Source organism: Aythya marila (assembly GCF_965140915.1).
Source record: "Aythya marila genome assembly, chromosome: 17".
NCBI classification, from domain to species: Eukaryota; Metazoa; Chordata; class Aves; order Anseriformes; family Anatidae; genus Aythya; species Aythya marila.
Window position 1 is genome coordinate 4,238,026 of NC_139058.1, and position 21,883 is coordinate 4,259,908.

A 21,883-nucleotide genomic window follows, 5' to 3' on the forward strand; every position below is an offset into this window, starting at 1 on the left:
CCCAGCACAGCTGAACTCTAGCAGTTCACTCTGCCTCGAGCCAGTTCTTCCAGGCAGGGACAGACAAAGTCCAAGGTAGCAGACTCAGAGCAAATACTTATGAGGAGTGACCTCACCGCTTTGAACATGCCCCGTGCTTTTCCAGTGGCATGCATACTCCTTGATGTGTCAGCATCTGTTCTGACATAGGCTTGCTCTAAATACGTGATGCTCTGCTTGAGGCACTGCTTGCTTGTGGTGGTACCGGTCTTGTAGAGATGAACGCAGGACCTGGTGATGTGATCCCTAAGTGAGATTATCCTGTAGGCACAGCAGAGAGCTGGTGGAGCTGTGCACGGAGGCATTGGAAGGGGCACTCTCAGTGAGGGCATCTGAGCTAGGATCCCACACCCAGGATCCCAGTTGGCACCTCACCCTCTAGCCCAAATGGCTGGACCAGTCCCATGCACAAGCTAGAGAAGCCCACGTGAAGCAGCCAAGATGCTGCTGGCCATCCACATCCACGACAGTTGCCGTGTGCCCTGTAGGAGAGATGACAGCTCTAGGTAAAGAGAAGAGTGTCACAGAGATATGTTCAGAGTCTGGACATTGAAACTGCTCTGCGTGGAGGTGTATAGCTCCTGCCACTGCAGCAGGCTCAGGACAGCAACCTCTGGCCTTCAGGTCAACCTCACTCAGCAGCTGTGGTGAAACTGAAGAATTCTAGAATCCTAGGAGCATATTGGCAGTGAGACCTGGCCTCTGCCCCCTCTGCCCTCAGCTGGGGGCAGCAGCTTGACCTCAGTGGGCTGTGGGCAGGGACGTACTGATGTGGCTATGCTGTCTTTCATGCAGGGGTTTTGTCCAAAGGAAGAGTCCGCTGTCCCTGGCACGGAGCCTGCTTCAACATCAGCACTGGTGACATAGAGGACTTTCCTGGCTTGGACAGCTTGCCCAGGTTCCAGGTGAGAACCTTTGTTCCTGCAGCAGAGGAAATGAATGTTAGCATGGCTTCTGCAGAGGTGTGGAGCAAATATTTCCCATGAATGTGGTGGAATGGCCTGTGGAGAGCGTTATCACCCAGCACTCCGTCCTCCCTGCATCTCCTTTTGTCATTCTGTCTGCACCCCCTGGATGTCAGGCAGTCCTGGGAAGGTGAGGGTGGAGGTGCATGGTCTGGGAGGCTTCTTGTGCAGGAGAAAACAGCCCTCAAGCTGGGGGAGAAGTCAGGTTAAGACGGGCAGTTTCTGCACTGAACATCAGAGCATGGTTGGTGTTAGACAAGACGCATCCTGGGGGCCTGGACAGCTCTCTCATGAGCTCTGCAGTGCAGGTGGGCTTGGGAGACCACTGCTGTGTTCAGAAGTTGGTGCACAGACGGAGCAGGCACCTTTTTCACACCAGAGATGCTTGCTGTCCTGCAAACCACTGCTGTTTGTCATCCTCAGGTGAAGATCGAAAAGGAGAAGGTGTACATCCGAGCGAGCAAGCAGGTGAGAGGCTGAGCCACTGCTGACACCCCAAAAATAAGGCCCATGGCTGCCTCCACGGGGGAAGGCAGGGGAAGAAGTACCTGAGCAGAAGGATGTGTGAGCATTCAAAATGAGTAACCCAAAGGTCTACCTAGCCCAACCCTGTCTCGAACAACATCCTGAAGTCTGTCCCTGGGACATGAGTGGAGCCAGGCAGAGCTGTAGCATCTCCGCCTCACCCTCCTGCACTCCCCTGACTGGTAGGAGCTGCTCCAGGGTGCCTGAGCTGGATGAGGTGTCTGTGAGTTCAGGATGTCGTGCTAAATGCTTGTCCTGAACTCACGCCATGTTTCCTTCAGCTCATAGCAGCCTGTAGTTTGGTTGGGCCATGAAGCAGGCCTCTCCCTTCAGATGCGTGGCCTCACCAGCTGGGTCTGAATGCAGCGTGGTGATGGCGGAGCTCATCTCTGCACAGACATCAACTGGAGAGGGATGGGGTGGGTGGGCAGGGAGGGCTGTCTTCTCCAAGGCAGGATGCAGAGTGAAGCCTATTGAGGCCAGTGCCATTCTTTCTACAAAGACTTTTATTCTGGTTCACATTTGCATATATGCATATGTAAGTACAGAGGCTCAGTGCTCTGGCCCAACCGGACCTTTTCACCACCTGAGGGGTTTGATCCCCACAGGTCACTGGAATTGAATCACACTGCTCCAGCTGGTGCAGGTGGGATGTGGTGATTAGGGCTGTGCTGGATTTTGGCCTCTGATGGCTTCTGCATCAAAAGCAGCAAGGCCAGCAGGTCAAGGGAGGTGATTGTCCCCCTCTGTTCTGCTCTCCTGAGACCTCACCTGGAACCCTGTGTTGAAGGATAATGACTGTTTTTCTTGCTGTTGGTGGCATAGGCTCTTCAGACACAGAGGAGGACAAAGATGATGGCAAAGTGCATCTCCTTGAGCAACTATAACCTGAGCAGTACCAACGTGCTGATCATCGGTGCAGGTATTGATTTGCACTGGAAGGCTGGATTGTGCCTTCGGTGAAGCAGAGGGTGGGAGGGCACAGGCTGTGCCGTGCTGGACCTTGGGGCTAGGAGGGAATGGCTGCGCAGGGCACTTTGGTTGTTCTCACTTCATTATAGCCCTCAGGTCACCAGATGCAAGCTGTGGGAATGCTCAGCACGCTGTGATCTGCTGCTCCTATCATCTAAGTTATGTCTCACAGCTTGAGTAGAGAGGGAAAACCAGCCAGGCCTGCTCTTCCCTTGCTGCTGGGCAGCATTTTTCCCTTCCTTGTGCCCATGGTGTTTGTTGACTGAGATGTGGAGTGTGACCTTCCTGCTGGCCAGGGGCAGCTGGGCTCTTTAGGGAGCACAGCATGGCTGCAGGTAAATAGTCATCCAAATCCTGAGCCAATATGCTCAGCGGGTGATGTTAGTTGTTGCTGAAAGAGCTTTTTTCAGGCTACGTTGACAGCTCTTTCTGAAGAATAAGGTCTGTTCTGGTGAACAGGAAGGGAGATTTCAAAGCTCCTTAAGTGGGAAGAGACTCCCCCTCCAGCCCTGCATAATCAGTGTCAGTGCAGCATCCGTCCTGGCTTAGTGTGCTCCAGGCAGCATGCACAGGACAACTGCCTTGCTGCCTGTTCTTCCACTGCCCCCTGCCTCCATCGATAGCAGTGTTTTGTAGATGGACCAAAACATGATACTGTTCAGATCCATCTTTTTCTTTGGCATTGAAAGAGTTCATTCAAAGGGTTCAGACCACCTAATACCATGTCTCTTCCTTCTTTTTTAGGTGCAGCTGGATTAGTCTGTGCAGAGACCTTGCGCCAGGAGGGTTTCTCAGACAGGATTGTAATGTGCACAATGGACAGACACTTGCCCTATGATAGACCAAAGCTCAGTAAGGTTTGTATCATCTTGAGTATGTCACCTGAGTTTTACAAATTGCCTTATGTCATTTCTCCACCATTACTCATTGCACCAACATGTTTTTTTTTCCTTATTAGTCCTGTCTCTCTTTTTTCTTGAGCTGTCTTTTCTGTTAGTGACTGAAAGTCAGAACACAGAAGAGGTGTTGTGAGTTGTACAAACTCCAAACAAGAGTTCACCAGCATAGAAACCAGGTCATTCTCCATAGGTCTACAAGCAGCTGTCTTGGCCTGCTTGTACCTAAATGGATCTGCTTCCTATGTTTCTGTATCAAAATCTTTAAAGCAATGAAATGGGGCTTGTAAACAAATGGTATTGTCTACCTGGATTTTTATTAGTGCATGCTTCTTAAGATGCAGTGATGCACCTTGCTACAGTTACTAATACTATTGCTCATCAGATAGCCTGATCTCAGTGCAAAGATCACTTTTTCTGGCACACATTCCATTCTGAATGCCAATTTGTAGCGACAGGATGGTCTTCTAATCACATTTTTATCACTGACACAGGGCTTTGCTTGATAACAGACCAGCAACTCAGGTTGAACAGCAACAATTGGTCTTGAAGCTTAGAGTTAACATAAGAGCAGACAGTGTGTTCCCCTTTACATCATGGACACTTATCTAGGGGAGAGGTAATCAGAGCATCTGACTCAGCTTCCATCTCCAAGACAAAGCCATTTCTAACGCAAACATGCATAGAGCATTCAAGCTGTTGCTCTGCTTGGACAAGATTTGCTTGGGGCAAGGAGCAGCTGGCTGAGTTGCAGAGGTTGTGCTGGGCATCTCTGAGAAGTTCACGGTCTCTGTCCCAGCCAGGCAACTCTCAGAAATGCTTATCCCCATCATGTGACCATTGAACTGCCTGCTTCAATCTCCTTTAAATAGTAAAAACACCTCATACAATGGAAATGTTATACATGATTTGTTAAACTCTCCGCTAAACATATCTGGCTGCAGTTGCTTTTGGAAGTTGCACAAAACTCATGAAAAAAAAAAAGGGCAGAATATTCTAGAGCAGGGTGAAGAAAGGGGGATTTTTCTTAATCCTCTTGTGAGTGGTATTAGCACTGGAAAGAGTCACTAGAGGAGGAGCACATAAAGCTGTAAGCAGCAGACTTCTTGCCTCCTGAAACTGCAGCATTGTCATTATCAGCCTGTCCCAAACTCCTTCCAGACTGCTCCTCTCCATGTCCTTTGGACCATGACCTGCTCCCTGCTGTGCTGCTGTGTCCCCATTCCTGTCGCAGGAGCACTGGATGGCAGCAGAGGCTTCGGGGGCTCTGTACTGCTCCTGCTGCCCTCCCTGTGCACCAGCTTGGGAAACAGCACTCTGAAGTGGTGGGGTCAGAAGCTCCTCTCTTGGTAAATGTTGGGTATTTAAAGAATCTGCAGTAAAACTGAAGGTTTTGGTTGACAGCAAGCTGAATATGAGCCAGCGGTGTGTCCTGGCAGCCAGGAGGGCCAGCTGTACTCTGGGGCGCATCGAGCACAGCATTGCAGTTGGTCAAGGGAGGTGATTGTCCTGCTCTGCTCTGCACTGTGCAATCTCACCTCGAGCACTGTGTGCAGTGCTGGGCACCACAGTACAAAAAGGATGTGAAAGTGTCTGAGTGTACAGAGGAGGGCAACGAAGATGGTGAAAAGCCTAGAGGGAAAGATGTATGAGGAGCAGCTGAGGGCACTGGGCATGTTCAGCCTGGAGAAGAGGAGGATGAGGGGAGACCTCATCGCAGTCTACAGCTTCCTCATGAGGGGAGTGGAGAGGTATTCAATTTACAGGTATTAAGAGAAAAACAGTCTTTTTTTTTTTTTTTTTTCAGTCAATGGATTCCCACCCGGAGCAGATAGCCCTGCGCCCCAAGGAATTTTTCCGCACATATGACATTGAAGTCCTGACTGAAATGCAGGTGAGGAGAATCGTGTTTGTATGGTGTGGTCTCACCATTGTGCCTGCAGATTATTCTCCAGGTGCTGGCACACAAAGTCTGTGTCTTTGTTTTCAGCTCACTGATTTCCATTGCAGAAATGCCAAGTCTCCCTCATTCCCCGGGCTGTTTTGTGCCTCCAAGGTCAGGCTGCCTGTGGTTTTCTAAGTCATAATTAATGCAATTTCTTCCTGTGCAAAATCCATAGTGACCATCATTTCTTACCTGCCATCTGCCTGTCATCCTCACATGGATTTAGGGTGACCAACTGGCCTCTGATCAGGATAATCTGCCTGCAAGCAGCACAGACAGTGATGGATTAAATACTTCTCCCTATTATTTTATTCATATTGGGAATTTTCAAGGATTTGTGAAATGGCAGCTAGGATGATTTAAGATCTGGGTCGGCTGAGCTGGGGACAGAAACCAAGGGGACTAAAGCTAAGAAACAAACAAACAAAAATGTTCAAGGCTTAAAAATTAACAGGTATATGCTGCTGCTATGGATTTTGGTGGTGCCTTGAAGCTTGCTCTGAAGTCTTCCCTTCTGAGCCTGTGTGTGTTAGTGGGTGCTGATCATCCCCTGCAAGAAAGCAATTCAGAAGTAGAAAATAATAACAAATGGTTTGCATTCTCTGCAGTCATTAACAAAGCAAGGTGTGCCGTAAGAGGCTCCTGGTGGGCTGGTGCAATTGGGGTGCCTCTGGATTAGCACATGGCATCTCAGTGAATGTCTTGAGATTTCATCTCTTAACATTATTTAGAAATGATTTCAGGTTGCAGCTGTGGATATCAAGAACAAGATAGCTGTGTTCAAGGATGGATTTAAGATGGAATATAACAAACTGCTGATAGCGACTGGAAACACGTAAGCTACAAACATTTTAAAGATCACGAGAAACTATTTTATCTGAGAACTTGAGGAGCTTGTGCCTGGGGATAAGGGATCAAACACAGCAGTTGCGTTTAGAAACTGAATTTGTTTGCAAGAATGTTTGCAGAAAAGGCAACAAATACATATTTGATATGTCAGTATCTCCCTCTAGCTATGGTGGGTGTATCTGCTCAGCCAGAGTTAAAGAGCCTGTGTGTCACCCAAATATAGCCCAGAAAGCAAGGGACCACCAGCACCAAGGGCTGTGGTGTGTGGAAGAAGGCTGCCCAGGAGTTTCATGATCAGAGTCAAGGTCAAAAGAGTGTTAATGAAAAGTACCTGCTGAAGCAGCCTGAGTTCATGAGTTGTTTCATACAGACACAGAGAGAAAAAATACAGAGAGAAAACTGGATCGTGCAAAGGTGGAGGAATTTGCCAGCAGCACCCTAATGCTGCACTGTTCCCAGAAGTCTCTCCTTGTGGGCCAGCTCAAGAGCAAATTACATTTTCACAGAAAATGTCAAATATTGTAGACAAGACCAGGCTTTTCTGTAGCAAAGTCTCTGAACCTTACTGCTCCATTGACATTTCACTATTTTGCTTTTTGCCCTGTTTTGGGGCAAATGCAAGTGTCTGAATCCCTCACATGCCTGGCCTTGAGCAGCTGTGCTGGTGTATAAGGGGCTGTCAGGATGGCACCCAGGCACAGGTCTGGCAACCCTGGGCTGCTCACCCTTTCTGTGTGCTCCTGCCACAAAGGCACAAAGTGGACTAGGGCAAATTCAACCTCTGCAAAATTATCATCTGGGTTAGGGATGCTTCCAGCCAGGTGGTACAGGGAGCTTCAAGCCTGGTTGGGAGGGAGCAAAAGAGAAATCACTCCCTTTGCAAATTGCTGATGCCGCTGGTAATTGTCAATATTTGGTGCTGCTTCATATTTGGGTCTGATGCCTGGATTCCTTGCAGTCATCTGCAGGTGTCTGGCTCTGCCAGTGGGATGCTACGATTCAGCTGCAGCCACATCAGCTGCTAGGCCTGGTGTTGGGTGATGTGGTACTCAGCCAAATGCACTTTCTACCTAATGAGGTTCAAGAGAGGATTAAACCTTTGGAAATAATTTCAAAATCCTTATGCATAAGCTCCAAGTACACTGGGTAAATGTTCTTAAGATCCCTGAATTATTTAGGATCATCATTCGCATTTCCAGACATGAGTCATATACATGTATATGCAGGGGACATATATTTAAAAATACATATGCCCCAGTAAATACATGAGGATGACAAGATTAAATTGCTACAGAACCCGCATCTGCAGATGCTTATGGAACCTTTAAAATCTAGCTCTGAATTTTCTACCGAAGGATAGAGTTAGTTTTCTGTGTCCTAGTAAGCTTCTGAAAATTTTACCACATGACAGCAGTTAAACTTAAAATTATAGCAGGAACCATCCCGTGTTGTGCACCATTTCTCTACACACAGCATAGGCCAGGCTTGCACCATTTGCCTGCCAAGCAGCTGCATGAGGGCGGGGGATGGGGCTGGGGGCTCATTCCATTGTCCACCAGCATTTTTTTATTTTTTATTTTTTATATTATGTGTCTATCCAGGGTGACTTTGCAGAGAAACATGACAAAATTTGGTGTTTTGGCTGCAGTGTGACATCCTGCAGCATGTTGCCTTCTCCTGTCTAGTGATCTGTGTCGTTCCCCCATCCCTCAAAAAAGAAAGCTCCCCCAGAAGCAGATAGCCAAGCCAAAGTGTCTGCAGAAGCCCAACCTAGACAGCCCTCAACTTGTTTTTTCTTTTTTTTTTTTTTTTTTTTTTTTTTTTTTTTTTTCCAGACCTAAAGCTCTCAGCTGTAAAGGCAAGGAAGTAGAAAATGTTTTCAACATCCGAACACCAGAAGATGCAAACCGTGTGGTGAAACTGGCCACCAGCAAGAATGTGGTTATAGTGGGTGCCTCCTTCCTTGGTGAGCTCTCATTTTGCAAATTTGCATTTTTCAACTTTCCATGTGTCCCTGCAGCTTGTCACTGACCCTCCCCTAATTTGTCGTTACCCTGTTGGAGGTAATCCCCCCCAGACTGGACCTGGGTGGTTCAACCTTCAGCTCCAGGTGCTAACAACATCTCCTACCTAAAGAAATTAATTTTACTTAAGAGGCTGGGCAATTCAACTTGCATGTACAAAAAGCATTGCTATCCCAGTCTGGAAAGCATATGATGAGTCCAGTACTGTCACTCAGGTGTTTTCAAATCCAGTGTGTAAGTGCAGATTTGGCTTCAGATAGGAGAGTCTTTAGTAGATGAAAGGTTGTGGGCTTATTTCTCTTCTACTTTTCATCAGGGCTGAGAATTTTTAAAATACACAGAAGCCTTATAATTTCTTTAATGTTTCGTTTCTTTGTTTGTTTGATACGTCTGTAACAAAATTTTGGCACGTCCTGCAAGCTTTAAGTGTAAACGATTGTTAGGGAGGGAATTTATTTCAAAATGTTCAGTACTTGTTTGTTTTTTGTTTTTGTTTTTTTTAAATTTTGTGCTTTAAAGGTTCAGTCAGTCCTGTCTACAACAAAATGTGTGGTTTGAGGGACCGATTGTAAACTGCAGACCACCAAAGAGAACAGTTTCTAAAAAAAAAAAAAAAAAAAAAAAAAAAAAGCATAGAAAGAAAATGCTGAAGGTTTCCATGCAATTGCCAGCACCAAAATTGGTCTCTTCTGAACAGAACAAAAAAGCTGAAGTCACAGAGGCAATTTTCAGCCAGTAGCTCATTACTTCTGCTAAACCATAAGAGGCAGATTTCTCTCTTCCTCTGAGGTCCATTAACAAAAGCTTCCTGGGGTTCTTGGGACTTCATTATGGCTGGTTACTTGTTTTGATCTTTAAAGTCCTCCTGTGACTTCTGCCTCTAAGAATAAATCACTGTAAATGATAAATCTCATGCAAAGCTGTGGGGCCCTTTGTGGCCACGGGGCCTGGCTGCAGCCCAGGAGTCCCCACAGAGCAGCCCCGCTGGGACGTGCTTCTGTTCCCCAGGGATGGAGGTGGCCGCCTACCTTGCAGAGAGGGCCCACTCGGTGTCCCTGGTCGAGCTGGAGGAAGTCCCCTTCAAGAAGTTCTTTGGGGAGAGGGTTGGCCGCGCTGTCATGAAGGTGACCTCGCTTTCCTATCCTGGGGGTGGTTTTGGTGACAGAGTGGGTTCTGCTGGTTTCACTTATTGATGTGAACTTGTTCACTTATTCACTCCTTCTACGATGGAGTGATGGCATCAGTTGACAAGGGAAGACTGACCAATGTCATCTACCTGGACTTCTGTAAGGCCTTTGACACAGTTCCACATGACAGCCTGGTGTCATCATGCCTCTCCAAATTGAAGAGATAGGACTTGATGGGTGAACCATTTAGTGGACAAGGAGTTTGTTTGAAGGTCGCACCCAGAGAGTGTTTATCAATGGCTCCACGTCCAGGTGGAGGCCAGCGATGAGTGGTGTCCTTCAGGGATCTGTCCTGGGACCGGTGCTGATTGATATCTTTATCAATAACATAGACATGGGGATGCAGTGCACCCTCAGGAATTTTGCAGGTGACACCAAGCTGAGTGGTGCAGTTGACACAAAAGAAGGAAGGGATGCCATCCAAAGGGACCTGGACCAGCTTGAGATTTGGGCCCACATGAACCTAGTGAGCTTCAACGAGCCCGAGTGCAAGGTGCTGCACCTGGGTCGGGGCAAACCCGGGCATGAGGACAGACTGGGAGAAGAACTCATTGAGAGCAGCCCTCTGGGGAAGGACTTAGGGGTTCTGGTGTTCAAAAAGCTCGACATGAGCCAGAAGTGTATGCCTGCAGCCCAGAAGGCCAAGTGCACCCTGGGCTGCATCACCAGAGGGGTGGGCAGCAGGCGAGGGAGGGGATTGTCCCCCTCTTCTCTGCCCTTGTGAGGCCCCACCTGGAGCACTGCGTCCAGGTCTGGGGCTCCACAGCACAAGAAGGATGTGGGGCTGTTAGAGCGGGTACAGAAGATGGCCATGAAGTTGATCAGAGGGCTGGAGCACCTCTCCTATGAGAGAGCTGGGGATGTTCAGCCTACAGAAGAGAAAGGGTGACCTTATTACAGCTTTTCAAGTCTAAAAGGGGGCTTATAAAAAAGATGGAGAGCAACTTTTTGCTGAGACAGATAATGACAGGACAAGAGGGAATGGTTTTAAACTAAAAGAGGGGAGCTTAAGATTAGAGGTTAGGCAGAAAATCTTCCCTCAGAGGGTGGCGAGGCACTGGAATAGGTTGCCCAGAGAGGCTGTGGATGCCCCATCCCTGGAGGCGTTCAGGGACTGACTGGAGGAGGCCCTGGGCAACCTGATCTAGTGGGTGGCATCCTGCCCATGGCAGGAGGGTTGGAACTGGGTGATTTTTAAGGTCCCTTCCATCCCAAGCCATTCTATGATTCCATGATTCCATTCGATAACATTCATTAACTTGCTGATGCAGTTATTCTAAAAGCTGATTTATTGATTAAGATGTGAAGGTGCTCAACAGTAGTACCCCTGAGGAAGACTGGGCTGGACCTTTCCCTCTGGGGGCTGCTTGCTGTGAAAGGGCCTGGCCCAGGTTTGCGTGGGAGGACTTGAAGGCAGGGAGGGGAGCTCAGAGGGTGCCAAGGCACAAGGGTGGGGCAGCGTGGGGCTGTGATGTGCCTGCTGTCCCCACAGATGTTCGAGAACCACAGGGTGAAGTTCTACATGCAGACTGAGGTGTCGGAGCTGCGGGAGCAGGAGAACAAGGTACAGCATGGCGAAGGCTCCCCTGGGGTGAGAGGTGGCCACATCTCGCCCTGGGGCCGCCGTCTCCTTCATTGCTGGGCTTTTGCCCTCTCTCTTTCCCAACCCCTGAAATTCATATTCTTGAGCGTAGCACCCAGGAGCAAGTGTGCTCCTGTTTGTGTTTTGTTGCTTTGAGATCCTGGAGGGACAGAGAGAGCATTGAGGGTGACCCTGCTGAAGCACTGCATGGTTTTAACCCTGTCCCTAGAAAGCACCTGCAGGACTCCCTTAGTGGTCTCTGAAACTCTTCTTTTTCCCAGTATAAGGAATTACAGCCAACTTGCATGTTAGAAATGAAGCAAGAAGCTAGTTTCACTTGCTGCTGCTTCAGGGTTTTTCTTTTTTTGTCTCTAAAATAACTGTAATTTCCCCTCTCTCCTGTAAAGTTGAAGGAGGTGGTGCTGAAGAGTGGGAAGGTCCTACGTGCAGACGTTTGTGTCGTTGGTATAGGTAAGGGGCTGCTGCTGCGTTGCTGAGTGCTGGTCCCATCAGGCCAGCAGTGCTTTGCTTCGACAGTGCTGGTGCTGGAGGAGACGGGGCGGTCATCTTCCTCCTGGCCAGGTGGCTGAAGGGTGCAGGTAGAGGTGTACCAGCTTCCACCCTATGCTTGTATCTGTAGCAAAGCTGAAAAAGTCTTTTCTAGGTCCTAACATCCAAAAAATGAAGTTGAAAACATTTGGGTGATATTAAGTTTCATTTTATTATTTTTATTATTATTTTATTGCTGCTGCCATAGACAGTATTTTCTCCTTGACGCTTGGGGAGAAAAAAAGCCCCTAACTAATGGCAACTTTTCTAAACATTGCAAACTGGAAGAATCACAAGATTCTGGCTTCATTCTCCTGCTGTTTTATGAACTGCTTCCAAACAGTCAACAATCCACAACAGATATATGAGGGCTAGAAGAAAAACAGCCCTTTGCTTTCCCCCGCAGGTGCAGTGCCAGCAACGGGATTTCTCAAGCAGAGTGGCATCAACATCGACTCCAAAGGCTTCATTGTGGTCAACAAGGTGAGCCTGGTGTTGCAGCCCCCAGAGCTGCAGCTATCTTGGTCGCACTGGCTCCTCCAAGCTGGACTTGCCTTGGCTCTGAACCACCAGCACGGTGACAGTCTGTCCCTAGATGCTGAGGTGTGAGGACTGCCATGCACTTGGGCCAGCACAACCTCCTTGAAGCGATGGGTTTGCAAAACCCCAGCTCTTTTGGCCCTGGATGCTGTGGGTGTTCACACACACACACCTCCTGCCCCTGGGGACCTTGGTGGGTCTCAGGCAGTTCCCTGTTGCCTGCTCCTGGAGGGTGCAAACCCCACCAACATGCAATTCTGCTTCCCTCCTTAAGATGATGCAGACCAACATCCCTGGAGTGTTTGCAGCTGGTGACACTGTGATGTTCCCGCTGGCCTTGAGGAACAACAAGAAAGTGAACGTTCCTCACTGGCAGATGGCCCATATGCATGGTAGGTGCTTTTCAGTCCCTTTGCAGCAGCAAAAATTGCTTGAGGAGAAGAGCCGTTTCCAGATACCCAGGAAATTTCCAACACTTTAAGAAGAGAATGAGAACTGAGAACATGGAAACCGTGGAGTTGTATTCAACATTTGGAAATGTGTATTTTATCCTGTCCATTACCTATTCATTTGTCAGCCTTCTGGACGTACACACACTGACGATCACTCATGATGCTCATAACTCCTAGACCAAGGTGTCCCCAGGAGATAAGTCCCTACAGGAGCCTGATCTTTTCCTTGCCCCGGGGAGGGTCAGAAGCATTTAATGCTGCACCCATCGGCTCATAGAGTGAGAGTCTGCAGGCACACGTCCCCAGCTGGGCTGCCCAGGGCTGGATCCTATAACTCCCAGAGCGAGTGGCCAGCTCAGGACCTTGAGCATGTTAGTGCTGATGGAGTTGAGGAGTCAGTAAGAGCTGCACTGCTGGACGACTCCTCCAAGCCCAGCCATGGAGGATGCGTTGGGTTTCCTCTGTGAAGGTGCTTGTGCTGTATGGTTACTTTAGCTGAAGCAGAAGGAATTGGTCTTTCTGTGCTCCTGGACTAGGAGAAGCTCCTGGTGCTGATGCTGCTGACCTGAGCTGTGCTGTGGCCTGAGGGCCCGATGCTTGCTCAGGCTCAGAGCTCTATTGCTTATTCTGCTGCTTTTGCCTTCCAGGCCGTATAGCAGCACTGAACATGCTGGCCCATGGCACGGAGATTAGCACTATCCCCTACCTGTGGACTGCTATGTTTGGGAAGAGCATTCGATATGCAGGTGAGGGGGTACCCAGGGCTACAGTAGAGATTGTGCTGGTGGAGGTGCCCTGGGATACAGAAGTCACAGCCACCTTCATCTTTGTCCCCTCTGGGCCAACCTCTGGCTCAGGTCTGCTTTCCTTCCTGGCACATGATAGAAGCAAATAAAAACTAGAGCAAAACATTTGATCTGGAAATTGCTTTCTCAGCAACTGTCCTGTGATTGCGTGGGTTCATCCCTTTCCTTCTCCCCGACATTGAGGTCTAGGCTGGTACAGGTGTTGTTCCCAGGTCAAGACTGCACTGGGAGGTGCAGAAAGATGTAGGGAGGGAGGTGTCACCTCAGGGTGCCACACAGAGGAGGAGGGACAGCAGCAGGGTGAAGCTGAAACTCCCCACCAGTGGCAGGATGAGGCTGGGAGGCTGGAGGGGAGCACAGCCAGGGCCACCCACCTGCCTGTGGGACTACAGGGCAGGGACTCACCTGCTCCAACCCATGATTTCTTTGTCTTTCAGGCCATGGGGAAGGATTTGATGATGTTGTGATTCAAGGAGACTTAGATGAACTGAAGTTTGTTGCATTTTACACCAAGTAAGTGTTTCTCTTCTCCGTGTCCCTACATGGACATTTGTCACAGCTTGTGCTGCTAGGCTGGAAAATATTTTTTTGCTGGAGATTCTTTCAGTCAGTTTTGTTTCTATCTGGACACTGATGTTGCAGGACATGAATAAAACTGCACATACAGATGCATTAGTGACAGGCACTAGAGAAATGTTGTGCTGAGGGTAAAGCAAGTTAAGCAGTTCCTTGGACCTAGTATTTCTGCCAGATTTATTCACCTATCATCTGAGAGCAAATAATGGCTTCTGTTAATGTGTCGCTCACTATTTCCTTCAAAGATTTCCTTCCTATATCGACAATGTGTTAGTATTTGTGACCAAGTCTGGACCAGTCAGGCATCGCTATTTCTGTTTCTGGTTTGACAAGTTAAACTTTGAAAACTCCCCTGTCTATTAACAAGCTGTGAAAATTAGCAAGAGTTCAGGAGCTTTTGCTACACCTGGACTGAAAAGCAGCTATCCCCAAGGCTGGGAGACTGTCTGGGAATACTTTTCCTGAGATCTGTTGACAGCTGGGATGTCAATAGCCATTGCCTTGGCTGTTTAGACAGCTGACTGTTTAGACTGGAAAGACTATGTGTTGTAAACTTATTCCCAGAATATTTACTGCTGTTTGTTCTTTTGTTGCCTTTATCCCATTTCTTTCCAGCATACAATCTTTGAACTATCACCCTATTCCTCCCTCCCATATCAGAGCACAACAGATTTAGCTGTTTATCCCTACCCTAATTAGAAAGAAAATGCCAGACCACTTTAATAAAACATCTGTAGAGCCCTTTCAAGAGGAAGGCCCTGAGCAAGGTGACTAATCCCCTGCGTGGTGCAGGGCCTCACACTGGGTCCGGCACTGACATGGGGCGGGTGCTGAGAGCTGCCTTCTTCTGCCACCCAGGAGAGGCCCCAGGAGATGGCTTTGGTGTGGTAGGACGGCATCCTGTGCAGAGAGCCAGAGGTACTGCAGCTGGTGGGGCTCGGGCTGGTTCCTCTCTCACTGCCCAGCTGTGAGAGGCGACTGGGAGCATTTCCTGCTTTTCTTCTTGTTTGGTGATAGTCCTGCTACTGGTACTAACACTTTTGGATTGAGGACACTGTCCCAAACAGGCCACCTCCTCCTGCTTTCCACATCCACCTGATGGTTTGGACTTCTGGTGTGCACTGGTTCGGTTCCTGCATGAAACACTGGTGATGCCCATTCCCAGAGCCTGCTCTCAGCATCGACTTTCATAACAAAACTCTTTTATTTTCCAGAGTTTGAAGAATAAAACTGTTTACCCCCATTCAGAGCTGAGGGTGAGCTGCTGAGAGGTCAGCGTGAGGCCCTGTGCGGGGATGTGCATGGGATGGGGTGCCTTGCAGTTGTCCTCATGGGACACTGTGCTCACCACAGCACCTCTTCCAGCACAGACCGATGTCACCCTGGTCCCTAAGACCTTGGAGATCATGGGAGATCCACTGGGTGGCTGTGGTTGTCTTCCTCGTGGTGCACAGTTTCCCATGCATTGAACCCTCCAAAGAAAGGGAAGGCCATATGGACACAGTGCACATCCACAGCGATTCACCTTCCCTCAGTCTTTAGGCCAAGACTTCTGATTATTCACAGTCCCAGTTTCAGAAAGGGCACCCTTGTTGCCTCAAAAGACCACTTGAAAAAAAAGAGACTCCTCCTGGCCTTCCCTGTCTGTCAGACAAAATGTTTACAAGCCACTACTGATGTGGGATTCTCCAGTTCACCGTTGCCCTAAAAATTATTTCACAAAAGGACCATCTGTCACTTTTATTGCTGACAGAAGCGTTTGGGCTGCATTCACCTCCCAGCTGGCAGTATTATGTCTTTTTGCTCTCCATTGCTTACCTTGGTTATTCCTTCCCTCAGAATAGCACATCTTTCCCTCTCCATCCACTTTGTTTCTCCTTTGGGAGCAAAAATCTTCATCTTTCATTCTCCTTCCCCCAGCAGCGCAGCCAGGAGCTGCACTCAGGAAGAACAAAGCTTTGAAATCTCCACATCTGATCCATGTACCGTGGTTGCCTGCGTCTGTACAAGACAGCATCTCACTGGGGTGAGAGAACCTCCTGGATCAATTGTCAGTGCAGGGTTCAAGAGCATCTGAGGTTGTAGTGTTTCAGCTGCTGTCCCCAGTGGCAGGATGCTCTTTCTGTGTCTGTGTTGGACATTAGTGATCTTCACATGAGGTTGCACAGTGGACAGAGTAGTTTAAAACAGCATCCAGCCTAGAATTTGCTGGCTTCTTGCACACACCAGCCATTTTGTGCAGGTGTTAACAGATAAACTGAGGCCTCTCACTTGGTGAAGTGCTGTCACTGTTCCCTCTGCAGCATGCCTCTTGCATCCTGGCACAGAACAAACAGCGTTCAGAGGGAAGAAGAGCAGAAGGAAGAAAGAAAGCACACCCGCTGTCACCTGCAGAGGCCAGAGGCACATGGAGGAAACCACTGAAGTGTCATGAACATGTGTTGTGGTGTGGCTGGGTTATGGAGCCTCCCAGGAGTCCTGAAATCTCAGCTGCCTTTTGTGTGCTGAGCACTGAAGACATCAAGCAGTGGTGCAGGATCTGTGTGATGGGCGCACCTGGGGGATGGTGCGGAAGGTGTTCTCACTTGTAGATTGTATTTCTGAATTTCGGGGCAAAAGGAAAAGAGGAAATCTGCAGTGCGGTTCTGTCAAATACTTTATCTTCTTGTATTTATGTCAAATACAAGTATCTTCAAGCAGTATTCCATAAACAAAATTGTCAGTCTCTGCACAGATGAGTTATGTCCTTAGGGAAGGTTGTCCAGTCCTGGGGAGAATGGAGGACCTCATTCATGTTGCACAAGACGTAAGGCCAACCAGACGAGGAGATCCAGGCTCAGAAGTTGGAGAGCTCTTCTACATCACAGCAACAGGCCTCAAATGTAACAGCCCAGCAGGCAATTCAGCTGAACACACGAATGCTTTGTGATCTTCTAGTGTGGTTTATCCTTCCTGCCTGCCGTGTGTGCTTGTTTTCCAGTGTGAATGTATTTCTCATCAGTGTCCATCCATTGCTGCTTATTCTTACCTTGTCTGCTGGATGGAAGTGCCACATGCCATCAGAAATGTCCCTCTGCTGTACATGCACATCACAATTTCCAGTGGCACCCAAGCCTTTCTAGAGCTCTGGTCAATGAGGTGGCTCTCACATACTGTTTTGTGCTGGCTCCACAGGACTCTGCATTTGGACAGGTCCAGCCTCTGAAGGAACCTGCCTGAATTTGGTCAGTCTCTGGGTCTGGCCAGTTTGGAAGAGCTCAGTGTCTCTGCAGAAGATTCAAGGCTTATGATCTGCCCTACATTCCCGTGCTTGCCTGTGGGAGAGGGAAGCCTGTGATGCTGCTGCCCCACGGCTCTGTGGGACAGCTAAGAGAAAGGACTTCAACTGTCCTGGCTCCATGAAGATGAAGTTTTCTCTGAAGCATGGTTTCTGCTTTCCTCCTCTCAATCTAGGCACGTATTTCTCCCCCTTGCTGGTCTTCTCTCTGTTGGTCATGGAGCTCCTTGGCAGCAGATTGAATAGCAGATCTTGATTTGTTGGGTGCTTCCACTCCTCAGCTTATTCAACAACATCACCAGTATTTAATATCTTATGCACCTTCTCTAGTCATTGAATTGTTTGTTTGGTTACCTATTTATGAGTCATCTCCTGAGCCAGACTTATGCTCAGATTTATGCTCAGGCTGAACTTTGCAGATGTCAAAGCAGAGGTGCCCCTCTCATTTATCCCGTACCTTCTCATCTTTATCCAAATCTTCTCCAGCAGTTTTACATCTTCCTTCCTTCTGCTTCATTCATTTCACATTCAGCCTTTGATCCTGTGTTGTGCCACCAGCAATGGGATCCTGACCATCAGGTCAGCCAGACTGGGATGTGCTGCTGGATGTGGAGTTGGCCACCCAGCTGTCCTGGTGCTTCATTAGGTGTCTGGTGAGGAGCCCTGCTCTGCTCAGAACCTGAGCCTAGATGCAGTTGTTTCTGCCTGTGGAGCAAGCTCTGAGGTGGGTGCTCTTGTTCCAAGGAGTAGATCAGGAAGTGATGTGGAGCAGCACAGCCAAGTGTGCCACTGGGAAGTCCCTGCTAACATCCCCTCTGCTCCCTCAGCACAGGGCAGCAAAGCTGTGTGGTTGACAGTGACCACTGGGCATCCTTGCAACTTTTTATCCACCACATCCACCTTTTCTGGTGTTTCTCCCAGGTGCCAGGGTGCCCAGAGCTGTCTCCATCCCACCTCCCTTAGGTGTCTGGGGTCCCACTCCTGGGCAGTGGGACGGGGACAGCTCTAGGCACCCTGGTGCTGCTTGCCAGGCCAGCACGTGAGACCAGTGGGGCCAGCCTCGAGCACCTGCTCCACGTCCTCTCCTGTTCTTGTCCCACATCACAATCCCTGCAGTGCTCACACCTTGGGACACGTCCTAGCCCTGGAGCAGAGGGTATTTTTCTTTGCTTCCCGCTTCTCTCCAGCATATTGCTTTGTGGGTGACGGAGATGTGGCCACCATGGGCTGTTCTAACTGCTCTGCTCTGCCTGGCCCTAGGAGTGACGAGGTGGTGGCTGTGGCCAGCATGAACTACGATCCCATTGTCTCCAAGGTGGCTGAAGTCCTGGCTGCCGGCAGGACCATCCGAAAGCGTGATGTGGAGTAAGTAGGTGCACGGCAGGAATCAGTGGTGCTGGGGCTGAGCTTACCCTCATGGTGCAGGGCAAGGCTGAGCATCCCCAGCCAGGACACCACCAGCACCAGGCAGCTCTTTCCCATCCTGTACACTGCTCACATCTCCCTGCTCACCTCACTCATTCCTTCACTCCGTGTGCTGCCTCCTGGCCTCCTCCTAGACTGCGTCCTGCACACAGGGGATTTATCTTGAACACCAGGATCAGGATCCATATCCTTGCAGAGACTTGATGGGATTGTTTCCCCCTGGGCCAGAGACAAAAGGCTGGCCTGAGAGGCTGGCATGCCTGGCACTTGTTGCCACCAGGGCAGCACTGCCTGATGCCAAGGGCACCCCTGGGCACTTGGGGGCACCTGCAGAGGAAAGGCTGGGGGTACCACCCGTGTGCAAGTATTGCAGCCCTCAGCCTGGAAACCTCACGGCTCAGGGAAGCTTGCCCTGAGCTTGCTCCCAGCTTATACTGGGAGCATATCAAGGGTCTGCCCAGCTTCCAGCGTGCATGTTCTGGGGGGGAGTTGTGCTTGGTGTCTGGGAATCAGGCAGTGGTTGCTGACCACCAAGTTTGGAACTGGAAGGGACTGGGAAGGAGGCCATTTCTTGTGGGTGGCAGGTGGGGAGAGCTGCTGGCCCCTGTGCTGGGGCGAACCGTGGCGACTCGGTGAGCACAGAGCAAGCAGAACCACCTAACCCTAGATGTTTTTTTTCTCTCTCTGTCTCCTACTGCATTCGCACCTTTTAGGCTGTTTGTCCGTCATGGCAAGTACGTTCAGTTTTGGGTCTCGAGTCCACATGGGGGTATAAGACTCACAGAAGGGTCGTTCAGCCCCCTGCTTGGGCCACATCTCCAATTCCTGCATGGAGATGCTGACTATGACCATGTGCTTCTTTTGCAACCCAGACTCTCTGCGGGCAATGATGATGTGTTGGGTGGTGGAGCTGGCAGGAGCCATGCTGGGAAAACCCTGTGCCAGGCTGCTTTATGCCCTCTGCAGAGCCCTGGTGCCCAAACCTGCCAGGATGGAATGCCTGCCATTTGGTTGAGTTCTCCCAGCCCCTGAGGATGTCTGTCATTCAGTGGTTTTCCATGAATTTTCACCTGGATGCCACAAGGGCTTGTTAAAAAAAATAACTTTTAAAACAATAACTGTTTGAATTCAGTTTTGCATGGGATGGGGCGAGGGCAGAGGGAAGGGTGCTGCCTGGCCTGGGTGCAGCGTAGTGCTGCGGCAGAGCAGCACCCGACCTGTGTGGCCAGCAGCTTGGGAAGCATGCTGAATAGCTTCATTTATGCTTGCCGGGCAAAATCTCACAGTGCTGCTTGTTTCTGTCTCTGCTAGAACTGGCGATATGTCCTGGCTAACAGGGAAAGGCTCCTAACACCAGATGTGGCTGCGTCCTCCTGATGCTGCGCTCACCTCAAGAAGAGAGCTGCAGCTCTGTGGAGCACCTCAAACACTGCACCTGAATCATTTTCCTTTGGGACTTGGAGGAACCTGGCCTCTTTCACCCAGCAGTCACCTTCCCAGGTAGCTCCTGTGTGTGCAAAACGCCAGCTCCTTTGCCCCACCAGCCAGCGGGCCTGGGGGGTCCGCAGCTGAAATTCACACTGGGAAGTCAGGAAACAGATCCTGGGGATAGCAGGCGAGGCACCAGCAGCCAGCGTGGGCACCACACGGCTGGCAAGGAGCTGCTGTGAACTGCAGACACTGGTGTCAGGGGAGCCAGTGGGAGCTGCGTCTACGCTCGTCAAGGAGCACAATGAGAGCCCTGAGCGCGTCTGTTGTCCCTGTTAATAGCATGAGTGCCTTTCATTGCTCTCCGTGGCCCATACATGCTCTCCAGCACCTTTCCCCTCCCCAAATCCTCTTTCCTCCTGGCTCAGCGCATCCCTGTGGAGGCCAGTACCCGCACCCTCTCTGCACACTGCATGGCTGCAGCACTGACCCGTGGTTCTCCTCTGCTTGCAGCCAGTCCCTAGCCCTCAGGAGCACCCTGGGTGGCCAGGGAGATTTAGCATGCGGATGGCCTCAGGTTTCCCTCGCGTTCTGAAAGCCCCTGTTTGTGTTCTGGTTGTCCTCTGTTCTTCGTCAGGTGGTGACGAAGCCACCTTTCTCATCTCAGCTCTCCGTGTCAGTGCTCTGCAGCTGTGTTTTACCCCTCTTGCTGGCAGAGGGGCCTCATCTCTAGCTCAGGAGTGGGCCTGGCCAGTCTAGAGCCCCGTGTGTGTCAGCCAAGCAGAGCTGGGGGGGAGATTCCCCACGGAGAGCTTCCAGTGCTCTGTCCTGGGGGAGCTTTGTGTTAGGCCCAGCACATTCCCTTCTCGTACATCCAAGAACCTTCTGAATCTTCCTATTATGACACAGCACTGGACAATAGGCTTATTTTTAGTTCATTTATACCCTAAGCCTTGGTTAAAAAAAAAAATCACAGCTTCTTGTGAGTTTGTTTCCCAGCTGTTAACCATGGCCTCAGCCTTCATCCTGTGATCTCTGCCCTGGCCTTTGCTTGCATTACAAGCTGGTTGCTGGGATGAGCATTGCTTCTTGATGTCTTGGCGTTCATGCCTCTCTTTGCTCCTTTGTACAGCTTCCCGAGAAGGCTGTAGCAACACCCTTTGGGTATGGTGCACATCCCTGGGGGCCCTTCTGCTTTTCTGAAGTGGTTCTGATGTGCAGTGTTACAGGTTGTGGCTAGCACCCTCCCCAAGACAGTGGAGTGTGTGTCCTCACCAGTAGCATCTCCAGATGTCCTGTCCAGGTATGGCCAAATAGACCAAAAGGACCTTGTGGGTATTTCTTCTCATCCATCATCCTCCCTTAGTTCACCATCCTTATCTAGCAACAGACCAACACTTAATAGCATGTATTTTTTCCATACCTTGTCTGATTGCCTGTGAAGTCCATTTAGTGAAGGATTTTTTTCATTTTTTTATTTTTTCCCAATGGTACTGTAAGAACATGCAAGGAGCTGTCCTGAGTGGGATCGTGGGAGCCATGCTGGGGTGTTACCACAGAGTGGTTTGAGTTGGAAGGGACTTTAAAGATTATCTAGTCAGCACTAGCCCATCACAGGTGCCCAGGACCAAGGACTGAGCCCTTGATCAGCATGACCGAGTCATGCACTGGTCTAATCACGTTTTGCTCACCCCTTTCTTCTTGGCAGCCTGTGACAATGAGCTCCACAGCTTCATTTTGGCTTTAGCAAACAGAAGAATCCTCTTTTTATTTGGTTTCTCATGTTCCTTGCCAGTGCCTGTCCCTTAACGACCACTTTCTCAATAGTCTCAATATTTGCAGTAGC

General features: G+C 49.7%; 1 protein-coding gene across 3 annotated transcripts in view; it reads left to right on the forward strand.

The window, feature by feature from the left end:
* The window catches only part of AIFM3 (AIF family member 3), a gene marked incomplete at both ends in the record, with an annotated part of 31,028 nt that extends 11,068 nt beyond the window's left edge, over positions 1-19,960 (forward strand). For 2 of the 3 annotated variants that reach the window (XM_082773919.1, XM_082773920.1), the window contains 16 exons: positions 835-944; positions 1,428-1,472; positions 2,355-2,451; positions 3,246-3,358; positions 5,205-5,291; positions 6,086-6,177; positions 8,027-8,157; positions 9,224-9,339; positions 10,895-10,966; positions 11,392-11,455; positions 11,940-12,016; positions 12,348-12,465; positions 13,173-13,271; positions 13,769-13,844; positions 18,445-18,549; positions 19,921-19,960. In XM_082773919.1, the coding sequence (XP_082630045.1) occupies positions 835-944; positions 1,428-1,472; positions 2,355-2,451; positions 3,246-3,358; positions 5,205-5,291; positions 6,086-6,177; positions 8,027-8,157; positions 9,224-9,339; positions 10,895-10,966; positions 11,392-11,455; positions 11,940-12,016; positions 12,348-12,465; positions 13,173-13,271; positions 13,769-13,844; positions 18,445-18,549; positions 19,921-19,960 (1,442 nt within the window). Of the gene's footprint in view, positions 1-834; positions 945-1,427; positions 1,473-2,354; positions 2,452-3,245; positions 3,359-5,204; positions 5,292-6,085; positions 6,178-8,026; positions 8,158-9,223; positions 9,340-10,894; positions 10,967-11,391; positions 11,456-11,939; positions 12,017-12,347; positions 12,466-13,172; positions 13,272-13,768; positions 13,845-18,444; positions 18,550-19,322; positions 19,344-19,920 lie in introns of all 3 variants that reach the window. The other variant, XM_082773918.1, reaches the window with a different exon arrangement.
* Positions 19,961-21,883: the final 1,923 nt, after the last annotated feature.